Source organism: Emys orbicularis, chromosome 1, assembly GCF_028017835.1.
Source record: "Emys orbicularis isolate rEmyOrb1 chromosome 1, rEmyOrb1.hap1, whole genome shotgun sequence".
In the NCBI taxonomy this organism is placed as follows: Eukaryota; Metazoa; Chordata; order Testudines; family Emydidae; genus Emys; species Emys orbicularis.
In genome coordinates this window covers 99,949,381-99,961,500 of record NC_088683.1, presented here as the reverse complement: position 1 = coordinate 99,961,500, position 12,120 = coordinate 99,949,381, and the positions used below count along the sequence as shown (strand labels likewise).

Here is a 12,120-nt window from a genome sequence, read left to right as displayed (position 1 = left end):
CAGACTTGTTCCCTTGGGTAGTGATAGGTCGGGGTGGGCAAACTACGGCCCGCGGGCCACATCCGGCCCACCAGTCAATTTAATCCAGCCCTCGAGCTCCCACTGGGGAGTGGAGTCTGGAGCTTGCCCCGCTCCCGGCACCAGCCGGGAAGCGGGGCGAGGGGCCACTCGGCACACGCGTGCCGCTGCACTGCGCGGCTCCCGGAAGCAGCAGCACGTCCCGCCGCCCCCCCCCCCCCCCCCGGCTCTTACGTTTAGGGGCAGCCAGGGGGCTCCGTGCATTTCCCCCGGTCCAAGCGCCGCCCCTGCAGGTCCCAGTGGCTGCAGTTCCCAGCCAATGGGAGCTGCAGGGGCGGCGCGATGGGGTGGCCCCAGCAGCTGGGGCAGCGCACAGAGGCGCCTGGCCGCACAGGAGTCGGAGGAGGCACATGCCATCGCTTCAGGTAAGCACTGCCTGGAGCCTGCATCCCTGAGCCCCAACCCCCTGCCCCAGCCCTAATCCCCCCTCCCACCCTCCGAACCCCTCAACCCCAGCCTGAAGCACCCTCCTGCACTCCAAGCCCCTCATCCCCAGCCCCACCCCAAAGCCTGCACCCCCAGCCAGAGCCCTCACCCCAACCCCCTGCATCAGCCTGGAGCCTCCTCCCACACCCTGAACTCTGCATTTCTGCCCCCCCCCCCAGCCAAAGCCCTCACCCCCTCCTGCACCCCAACACCAATTTCATGAGCATTCATGGCCTCCCATATAATTTCCATACCCAGATGTGGCCCTCAGGCCAAAAAGTTTGCCCAGCCCTGTGATAGGTGAACAGATGTCTCAAAGTTACTATACTAATCTGTAGACAACCTGAGTTGGAATCCGGAGTCAGGCCTAGGGAGTGTGAAGGTCAGCAGGGCTGCAGAGACGGCTCATTACCATCTAACATTAAGGATCCTGAATAGTTCTAATCCTCATTGGTAAGGCTGGTAACCAACATGGAGCCACCATAGTTACAAAGTGAGCTGCAGGATTCCTTAAGAGAACCTTCCAAATGGAGCTTGAACTCAGAGAAGTCATGTGTTAAGCCCAGCTAAAGGCTGGTTTATACCGTAACCAGATCCTTGGTCGGCTTAGATGACTGAAGTTTCACTTGAGAATAAGCAGCAGAAGAATGCTTAACTCCCAATCCCATGATCCTTCCCCCCCCAAACACACATATGCCAAGAAAAAATATAAAAACAAAATTGTTTCTAAATACAGCTACTGACAGCCCATGGCAAAAGGTTTTGTAGATCTCAGGTGTCTGGCACATGGAAGGCTAGGTTTTTGTTTTGATTCCAGAAACCACTCATTAGAAAGGTGTCCTTACACATACATACACACACCTGCATGCAGAGCGTATCCTTTTCATATACCCTATACACACACACACACACACACAGAGCATGGCTATTAAGTTACTAAGAGGAGGTTTTTACATAGAGATATTGAAGATGTGCTTGGCATCTGGGTTTCGTTATAAAGCTCAGAAGTTAACTGCATTTCCCATGTGTGCAACTCTGGCTAACAAGCTCATTGTGTTGGAACATCCAGTACACTCAGGGCAGCAGCTTCCTGACCTTTCCCAGCAACTGCACTCACAGCTAACTTGCTGTGGTGGAAGGCTAGACAGCCAGTCAACTCCATCTGGTTAGGAACACCATGCACACCGGAGGCTCTATATACAGTTCTAGGAAAGCCAGGTTCAGTTCAACTCCCCTTGGTTAGTTCACTATACAGGAACAGTTTCTCAAGAGCGTACTTGGGAAGTTCTACAAGAGAGACCTTGAGTGCAGACTAGATGAGTGAACTTGACATATCTGCAATCTCTAATTGACAGCATCTCACAAAAGGTTATTGTGCACGACAAAAACAGAACTGTGAGTTGTCTATGGGACTGTTCTAGCTGCAGAAAGTGACACTGGTGTGAAGTGAAAAGGTGCTCAAATCACACAAAGGGACAAAATGCATTCCTGGTGCAGAACGTGCAGTAAACGTGCAGCTCACCTAAGAGGATACAACTGATGAGTTCGGTCATAATCCATCAAGGGGAGAGGGAGGGGAAAAAAGTATTAGTGAGACAACTGCAAAGACCCTTGTTCTAATGTATTTAGATACTTTTCACCCATTTAAAAGTTCTGTTATAGTTTCAGTCAAGTCTTCAGCTCATATCTATGAACCTCTCCAAATTGGAGACTGTGCTTATAGAACAGACTTAACAACCAGCCCCAAGATACAGGGGAGTAGAATAAAGGAGACCACATCCCCAGGGTCACTTAAGTTGCTTAGATTGGTCACAAATCATTATATGAACGAGTCAGAAGACTAATATGTGATGGTTTGTAAACTGTGCCCCTAAACACACCCACCTATGAAACCAAGACACTCTGAAAAACTGCTGTATATCCACTGAAGTCAATGGAATTATGGGGGAGAATAATGGCCCCTGACTTGTGGGGTGTTTCAAGCTACACACAAAATTGTCATGGCTCCATAGTTCATTGTCTCCTGACTCCCCTATGCCCAAGTTGGTACCTAGTGTTTTATTCAGCCAGTATTAACCAAGGTATCTCCTAGCTTAGCTTGTAGGTGCTCAGCATGACAGTGCAGCATCCTTGTAGTTAACACAGGCACTTACCTGGTCTTTTTTACTCTTGTGCGAGGAAGCAACATGAGCCAAATACTGAATGACCTTCTTGGTGTTCTCTGTCTTACCAGCTCCCGATTCACCTCTGCAAAGACAGAGTCTGGGATTCATTCAAGAACAAGACGGGGGAAATGCATTCACATTTTTAAACCCAATATGCTTTTCAGCTGACCACAGTGCTTTTAGTTGCATTCTTGCTATTAAACATTGCTTTGAGATACTTGCCCTAACAGAGAACCTGAACACATTAAGTGAACAGTAGAGCAATCAGTACCGTGCTCTAGTCCTATTGCTCAGCCAGTTTCTCGTGACTTGGGGGGGGGGGGGGGGGGGGGGGGAGGGGGGAGAAGAGAGGAGGAAATTTTGCTTTCCAGTCACTTGGCAGCCTTTACATGCAAGTGGTTGAGGAATAATATTGGGGGGGGGGGGGGAGGGGGGAGGGGTGTAGGAGACACAAAGGCAATTAAGTGAATTCCTTAAAAGGAATTCCCCTAAGCAAAAGATCTGTAGTTAACTCCTTCAGAACCAGAACTTAACAGGGTTTGGGGGATCAGTCTTACTTTTAGGCTCGGAAGAGGAAACTGCAATGTTGAGTAGGCACATTATTCCCTACAACCTCAACCTAGATAGCATGAATGAGAGCACATGGCTATTGCCTTCCTAGTTGCATTGTTGACTGTATATACACCACTGCTACCCCAGTTCTTCCAAAGTCCTTTCCAAGCATCAATAAAGTAACATCTCCACTAGGGAGTCACCTTAAGATCACCCATTTCCTGCTCCTTCATGCCAGAGACAATCCTTGTGCAGAAAGAGGGGAGATGTGGGCAGGGAAGGGATGCTAATAGTAGGATTTAAACAGGCAAATGTTCCCTAGCCTCTACAGTATCATGTGACATACTGACTCCAGTAAACCCCCCAATTAAGCCCTCCAGCAGGATTTTAACAAGAGCTGACAGCAAGACAAGCTGAAGAATGTAAATACTCACGTGCACAGAATGGACTGATCCTCTCGATCTGAAATAAAAGAAACAGGATCAGACAGGCCAAAACTCACTTCTGCCTAAACCACAAAAGCTATTAAGTTCAGAGGGTATGCTGGCACTCCCCAAAACATGGAGAGCAGAAGCCACTAAGCGCCCTCATGCAAGTGTCTTCAGAAGTATGACCAGTCACCTCTAAATCTTGGTATAGTTCCTCCTCTCTCCCCAAGTCCTAAAGATAGCACCATCATCATTTTAGTTTTACCTGTCCAGATGTATCTGTAGTTCAGCACAAAACAAGGTAATTGTTATTTTGCTTTTTCCAGGGTGTGAATAGAACCCCCCCCCCCCAAACCTCCTGATTTGTTCCTGTGCCTCCTGAACTATTTGCTACCAAATGCAGAATACTCCATGCAACTCAAACCCTGCCACGTTGACCTATCCTTTAAAGCAAGGGAGGCCTAAGCATTGACTACAGCTTTAGTGGAGATGGGGATGCTAGAGTGAAAAAAGAAGTGGCTCAAGTTTTTTGCTTTAGCCATTTCTTATGTGGCAAGTTCAGGACTGAGGCACTGTACTACTACACATAAAAACCCACCACATTAAAAGAACATTAAGGTTGTAAGGTCAAATACAGGAAGTACCAGAATTAAGGTTGACCATAAACCCAAATTTGGATCCCTTGCGTATATGCACTGTGAGTATTCAATTACATTAACAAATACCATCCTCCCTCTCCCCCCCCCCCCCCACACGCACCCTCATTCAGCGCAGAATGAATGGTGCTCACTGAATGGGTAACTATTTAACATTTCAATATGTGGCCGCATGTATTATTTACTGCACACCATCCAAACCCTGCATTGAATACACAACTATTAGTGTTTAGGCTTTACTATGGTGCTATCATAACATCTTAGATTTTTAAAAAACAGTGAATTTATCTTCACAAACACCCCTATGTCCCAGCCTCTTCCCTTTCCTCTCCCCCACCAACAGTTTCCACCTTCCTTCCCTGGCTCCTGTTCAAGGTTCCCCCTGCATCCCTAACAGTCCTATCCTCCCCTTACATGGTTCCTACCATTCCTATCCCCATATCCACTTCTTACTATTATCCTCCCCCACCCCCATTCCTATCTGTACCCATCTTGCCCCCTCTCCCCCCAGCTCCTATCCTTTCCCCCCTCCACTACCCCAGTATGTAATCACTTTCCCCTCCCCTGTTCCTAATTCAGGTAGCTTCCTCCTCCATGCTGGCTAGGCATCAGTAGGGGGAGACACAGCACAGGACACAGTTTCCATGCTCAGTTGGAGCCTAGTGCTATGGTGGCTCCTAGTAGCCAGGAGTAGCAATTGCAGGGAGAGTCCTAGCCCAGGAATGGAAGATGCTCAGTTACTGAGGGGACAGCATTGCTGCTTCTGTGAAGTCTGGTTTCACATGGGAGCTATGGGGATGCAGTATGCTCTGTGCAGACTGAATCTTCAAGAATTTAGCTGCCAACCAAGTCTCTGAGCATGATGTGTTGAGATTTTCAGATGCTCTGAATTAATCCAAGTTCATAGAGGTTAAGAGCAGAAGGGATTATTAGATCTAGTCTGACCTTTGTATTACAGGCCATTCTGTTTCACCCTGTTACCCATATATTTAGCCCAATAACTTTTTGACTAGAACTTCCAGAAAGACATCCAGTCTTGATTTGAAGGCATCAAGAAATAGAGAATCCACAAATTCCCCTGATATATGTTCCAATGCTTAAACAACCTGTTAAATTTGTGCCTTTATTTCTAATTTGTCTGGCTTCAGCTTCCAGCCATTTGTTCTTGTTATGCCTTTCTCAAGCAAACTAAAGTGCTCTGCGGTACCTAGTATTTTCTCCCCTTGTACACTGTAATCAAGTCATCTCTCAATTTTCTTTTTGTAAGATAAACAGATTGCACTCTATGTGTCACTGTAAGGCATTTTCTCCAGCCCTCAAACAGTTTGTGGCTCTTTACTGCACCCTCTCCAGTTTTTCAGTATCCTTTTAAAAATTTTGATACCAGCCCTCTAGTAGTCAGTATTCCAGTACCAGTCTCACCAATGCCATACAGAGGTTTAAAAACAAAAAATCACCTTCCTACTCCTGGTTATACATCCAAGGATCTAGTCCTTTCCTGTAAACATTCACCCAAAGGCAAAAGGAACATCAGATACCAGGACAATCACCCCAGACAAATTTCAGGTCCCTGCTTTAAAACATGGAAGTGGTAGGGCTTCTTAATGAAATTGTTGCAAGAGGGTTTTTTTGTTTGTTTTTTTTTAAAACTAGTCAAAAAATGTATTTTCCCCTGATCTTGTCCTCAGAAGTGACTGAGCCATTTTACTGAAACTTGCCAAAAATATTTAGTGCAAGGCAGACATTGGGCATGGAAAGTCTCTGCCTAAATGGCTTAAGTAATAAAAAAAGAAAATAGGGTCTTAAAATTAAGCACCTGGCAACCTTAACTATAGGTATAACTACCTATAATGATGTGGCAGACTCTTCAGTCACTGAAGACTTAAGATATGTTCAATGTAGTTCTTTAAGAAATCCACAGCTGAATGACAGGTATAAGGACAGACCTCTAAGCAGTTCAGAAGGCCACACCCATTAAGGTCTCCAGTCGGTCAATGGATCACCAAGGTACGCGCCAGGATTCTGCATGACTGGGCACTTGGAGGGTGCATTGGGGAATAACTAATGATTCATCTGCACATAGCCCCAGGTGTTGTATTCAGTAGGACAGACACCTGGCTGGTTTTGCAGCACATTCATATGTAGCTATGGCCTTTTGAAAACTTGTGATGAGCAGCTCATCTGCCGAAAAAGCTTACACTCATTTGGGTACTCGGGGGCTCATGTAGGAAGCATGTTTGAGACAAAAAGGTAACATCCCTATCCTTCATGATAAAACACTGGCAAACAGTCACATAAGCCAGATGTCAAATAGAACAGAGATGATGGACACTAGAATCAAACATACACAAATCAAATGCCCTGGCAGACACTTTATCTAGAGCAGAGGTTCTCAGACTGTGGGCCATGACCGCATTTTAAATGGGGTTTTCCAAGACCAGCATTAGACTCACTGGGACCCGGGGCTGAAGCCGAAGCCTGAGTGCTTTAGCTCTGGGCAGCGGGGCTCAGACTCTCCCTCCTCCCCCGGGTCATGTAGTAATTTTTGTTGTCAGAAAGGGGTTGCGGTGCAATGAAGTTTGAAAACCACTGGTCTACAAGAATGTTTTAGAATCTCATATGAGGGAGGGAGGTGGTGACACAGCAGCAGTCTAATTAATATCTTCCACAGGTGGATGGTAAGTAGAGTTTTTCCTTTTCACACCTTACTACAAAATTAGACATACCAATTGGTGAACATACAGGAAAAGCCCTAGACAATAACGGTGGACCCTTTCAGTGCTATGTTACCCCCTCCCATTTGCTTTCCCCATGACCAGCTGCAGCTGTGAGTCACCTCCGCTTTAAGCCATCAGGAATGTACCTGCGAGTGCAGGCAAGTCACAGCCGTATGCAGACACTACCATAAAAGGAAACATTCCAGTTTGGAATCTAAGAAGAAATTCTTTCCCAGCACTGCAAAACAGCCATCACTGGGATAGCTGGAATTCTTCTAATTGTGTACAGACAGACTACTCAAATGCTGTGCTGAGCTACAGGAAGTAGGATCCTAGCAGAAGACCAAAAAGAGTTGTTAAACTGCTACAAAAGCAGCTCCTCTTAGAAGTTGTTCCACTTTAAGAGGCACTTACTCTAAATTCCAGGATGTTACATATTCCATACAACCCTCTGATTTTTCTTGCATAACCATGGCCAAAGTCAAACTTCAGTTGCCAGAACTAGAGGGACCCATTTTCTTAGAGGTCCACCTCCCACATCTCCAAAACTGGTGGCACATGCAAGTTACTCATACTGGGTACAATAACTTCAATTGTTTACTACAGGACAATCAAAAAAAGTAATTGAAAAGAATCTGCTTTTCAGACAGAGTCACGCCTCTGAATTACATATTTAATAAGTAAGCCATTAGTCTAATTGCAGCAACAATTCTGTACTTCAGACCAGCTGGCAAAGAAATATTTCTATCTAAGCTTTATTTAGTTATTACCACAGTATCAGAGTACTTACAAACAAAAAGTAATCTCAAGGATCCAGAAAGTAATACAACCTTCAAATTCAAGGTGTACAGTAATACTCTAACTGCTTATTATATACTTTTTTTTGCCTATGCAAAAAACTAACCATTCTTAACCTCTGTAGTCCCCAAATATCAGAGTGCATTTAGGTTGGTTCCAGGATCTGAAAGCATTTGCAAAAATATCATTAAGGCAAAAGTTGATTTTTACAAGAGATGTATGTAAAAATCCTCTATGTAACATTGTACAGTGAGATAGCAAATGGACTGAGTTCTGGGACTGTTTTTGCATATGCTAGTACAATGGGCAAATGGCTACAACCCCAGCTCAGGTGGTTTTGTTTTGGAGGATTTGGGGGTGGGGAGGAAGAGAAATTAGAAGGCTAGAACAGAACATTTAGTTTGCGCTAAGCATCTTAGTTACAGAACATCCTAAAAGGCCTTTATCACCCACTTCCTCTGCATGAGCAACTCCGATTTTGAGCCTGTACATCTCCATAAAAGGAGAAGTAATATAGCTTTCACACAATGGTGACATCATCTTTCCAGCTAAGAGGAAGTGTATCTGAAAGGCAAAGGCTTGGCTTGCAATCCCCAGCCTATAGCTGACTCATTAAGGCAAAAAGCTTAACCATTGCTAGATGGTACCGCCCACCTCCTAACCACCGAACATAACGTCTGGCAGGAGAGAGGCCAGAGAAAATGCCTAGTCCTCTTGGTTTCCGTTACTAAATGCTCCTCTGACACTGCTGCTAGTACATGCACTCCAATTTAAGCAACTGACTGGCTGACCAAATGATAGGATTGAGCCGAAGCAAGAGAGCTGGACTGATTTAGCCTTAAACGAAAAAGCTTTATCCATGAAGCATTTCAGTCCTGAACCCTCTTCACACACACACCTGACTTTACTATGTAAAGTTATTACAGCCTTTGCCCCACACACAAAGCAGGCTCCTTAAGGGCTCTACCCAGTGGCCTTATCTACACTTGCATTTTAATTCAAGTTTCTCCCCACAAGAGTCAGTTGCCACAGAGGTGTATTTTGCAGTGTAAATGTACCCTGAAGTACTGAAGCTTTGGATACAAATAATACAATTTTATATTAAGAGGAGGAATGCCCCTAGATATTCTGAACTGCACTAGGACAATTTTAGGTTCTAGAAGTATATGTAACCTCTTTAGATTCTATAGCGAGTCTTACCAGAGCTGTTCAGAAGCTTCTTTTTTAAAGAGGACACTATTGCATGTGGTTCACTAAGAGGCACAAAGTGGCTGGGAAAAATAGCCTGTCAAACTGGATTGGAGGAGAGCTAAACTGATCAAGTCATGTCACTCTCTTAAACTCTAGAAGTGCCACATGTAATGTAAATCAAAGAAAATACTGTAGTGGCCCCTCCATGGATTTGAATAAATCTGTAATTAATTAATCCATTGGTGGGAATGCCAGCACAGACCGACCAGTGATATTTGAACATGCATGCCATCTAGACATGCTGCAAGCAGGGTTAGAAGCACGATGGTTAAAAAGCCAGCAGACAGTCTCTTAGCATTCCAACTGGGAAGAAATTTGGAAGTAAAATGTTAGCGTAGACAGAGTCGAAATCCAAGATCCAAAACCAGAATTAATATGAAGGTGACCTTGGACAGGGATAGCAACAGAACTTCTAGGAATGGACAAGAAAGGAATCAGCTGAAGTGAAGTCTCAGCTTCATGCTATCTTAAGCTGAAAGATTTGTATGAAAAAGTTATATACACAAGTTTTTCCATCTATTGATGGAAACAAACATCCAAGCTTATTTCCCAAGTCATTCTTGGACCAGATCCCCTCCTCCAGCAATTCCATGTCTGAATCTGGAAACAGCAAAATTGGAAAATAAATGAGTCTACCTGCAATTTTAGGTTACACAAATGTTTGGGGAGTTCTGAAAGGAAAAAAAAACCTAGTATGCATGCTCCTGTGCTCATAGTGCTAATACAGTATTCAGCAGAGGGGCTGACAGTCTGGGCTAAAGTGCCACATACACTGGCTAAAACACTTCAGCTTTGGTTTACAAGAACCAACCAGAAGGTGCGTGGTAAGCAGCACAGACCAAATGAGTAAAGGATTTTCTATGTTCTTTGCTCTAATAGAAATGGTATTTCAAAGCAAAAAGCCACTTGCAAATTAGTTAAGATTACCGAGTGCAATCTGAGAGAAGACAAACCTATAAAAAAAATTCAACTATGGAAATCAAAAGCTACGTTAACCTTATCACCCAATTCATGTGTAGACACCACTGAAAAGAAACATTCTGTATGACAAGCAACCAAAAACTTAACAGTGCCTCTTGCTTTGGATTATTGTAGAGCCCTGCACAAATCGCTAAAGAAATCACTGGTAGTTTTCCTTCCCTTTTAGTGAGAATTTAACTGGACCCTTCCATGCTGTAACAAAACAAAACAAAACTCAAACTCCCACACTTAGTCTCCCATAACCCACAGTTCTGCTGCCACCTCTAGCACCTGAACAGCTACGTAGCTGATGGAGAACCAGTTCAGATATTTACTGCAGAGCACTTGCCAGGCGTTAAACATCCAGGGACATACAGGGCAGAGCAGACAGTTCAGCACATACAAGTTTGACACAAAAAAGATGAAATGCTGGTTGGGTCAGTCCAGTCAAACTAAGCAAAACCAGAAGTGTCCTGTTAACTCAGGCCTGGTCTACACTAACCCCCAACTTCGAACTAAGGTACGCAACTTCAGCTACGTGAATAACGTAGCTGAAGTCGACATACCTTAGTTCGAACTTACCGCGGTTCAGACGCGGTCCACACGCGGCAGGCAGGCTCCCCGTCGACTCCGCGGTACTCCTCTCGCCGAGCTGGAGTACCGCAGTCGACGGCGAGCGCTTCCGGGATCGATATATCGCGTCCAGACCAGACGCGATAAATCGAACCCAGAACTTCGATTCCCAGCCGCCGAACTAGCGGCTGGGTGTAGACAAGGCCTCAGACTTAGGAAATATGTAAACATCTGAGAGTTATAAACTAAGTAATTCATGCTCAAGTTCTATAGTATCAGATCAAGGGGACTTGGTATTTCCTATGAAATGTGGCAACTGGGGAAGGGCCTCTGTGAAGAGCCTCAATCTCCCTTCCCAAAGGGGGATAAAGGTGTTAATATTGAGTTTAAACACTTGTGATTCAACTAATCATAGATTTATTCTAATCCATGGAGGGGCCACTACAGTATTTTCTTTGACTTACATTACATGTGGCACTTCTAGAGTTTAAGAGAGTGACATGACTTGATCAGTTTAGCTCTCCTCCAATCCAGTTTGACAGGCTATTTTTCCCCACCCACTTTGTGCCTCTTAGTGAACCACATGCAATGGTGTCCTCTTTAAAAAGGAAGCTTCTGCACAGCTCTGGTAAGACTCCCTATAGAATCTAAAGAGGTTACATATACTTCTAGAACCTAAAATTGTCCTAGTGCAGTATAGAATATCTAGGGGCATTCCTCCCCTTAAGATAAAATTGTATTATTTGTATCCAAAGCTTCAGTACTTCAGGGTACATTTACACTGCAAAACACACCTCTGTGGCAGTGAGCATCAACTGCCTTGTTCACACTACGGGGCCAAAAAAAAAAAAAAAAGCAATGTAGATGTTCCCATTTGGGCTCGGAGACCCAGAGAAGGGGACGGCTCTCAGAGCCCGAGCAGGAACATCTACATTGCTATTTTTTGCCCCATAGCACAAGCCCGAGTCAGTTGACCCAGGCTCTAATACTCATTGCTGTGGGTTTGATTTTTTGTGCAGTGCAGATGTACCCTTAGATGTTTCATTCCCTTTAGCCCTTAGATTGGCTAGCTCCCAAGTGACTACCAGCAGTAAACTGGCTATTTAAGAATCACTGGGGGCTAATCTATGGAGATCAAGGAGTGTTTAATATGCCCCATATTTTTAAGACTCTTGTCCAATCCACTGCTAAAAACCCAACAATTGACCACTGGGACATGTAGGAAACAGTCTCTCCCTGCTACTTGTTCTGCTTGCTGAAGTGAGACAAGCTGGCAGGGAGGGAATAGATAGAGCCAGACCTGAGAGGTGCATTAGGAGCAAGAAGAGGGAGCACTCTTCTAGGGAGAAGTTTTGAAGAAGCCATTAGGGACTAGTTGTACTCCCTGTTGACCCCAAGTTTTGTTGCCAATGTTTAGTGCGACATTTCGACAGCCATTTTGTGTGGTTCTTTAGACATTGGTGTCATGTCTGGACAGTCTGGCCCTACATCAGTAATTCATAGAGAAGATTGTTCA

The 12,120-nt window shown here is 44.8% G+C and overlaps 1 protein-coding gene across 1 annotated transcript in view; it reads right to left on the bottom strand.

Annotated features, from left to right (window-relative positions):
* Window positions 1-12,120, bottom strand: part of MYH9 (myosin heavy chain 9) — a 95,861-nt gene that overhangs the window by 47,945 nt on the left and 35,796 nt on the right. Inside the window, exons 4-5 of the mRNA XM_065415046.1 lie at window positions 3,656-3,683; window positions 2,658-2,751 (exon numbers count right to left, since the gene is read on the bottom strand). Coding sequence (XP_065271118.1) covers window positions 2,658-2,751; window positions 3,656-3,683 — 122 coding nt within the window. The remainder of the gene's footprint in view (window positions 1-2,657; window positions 2,752-3,655; window positions 3,684-12,120) is intronic.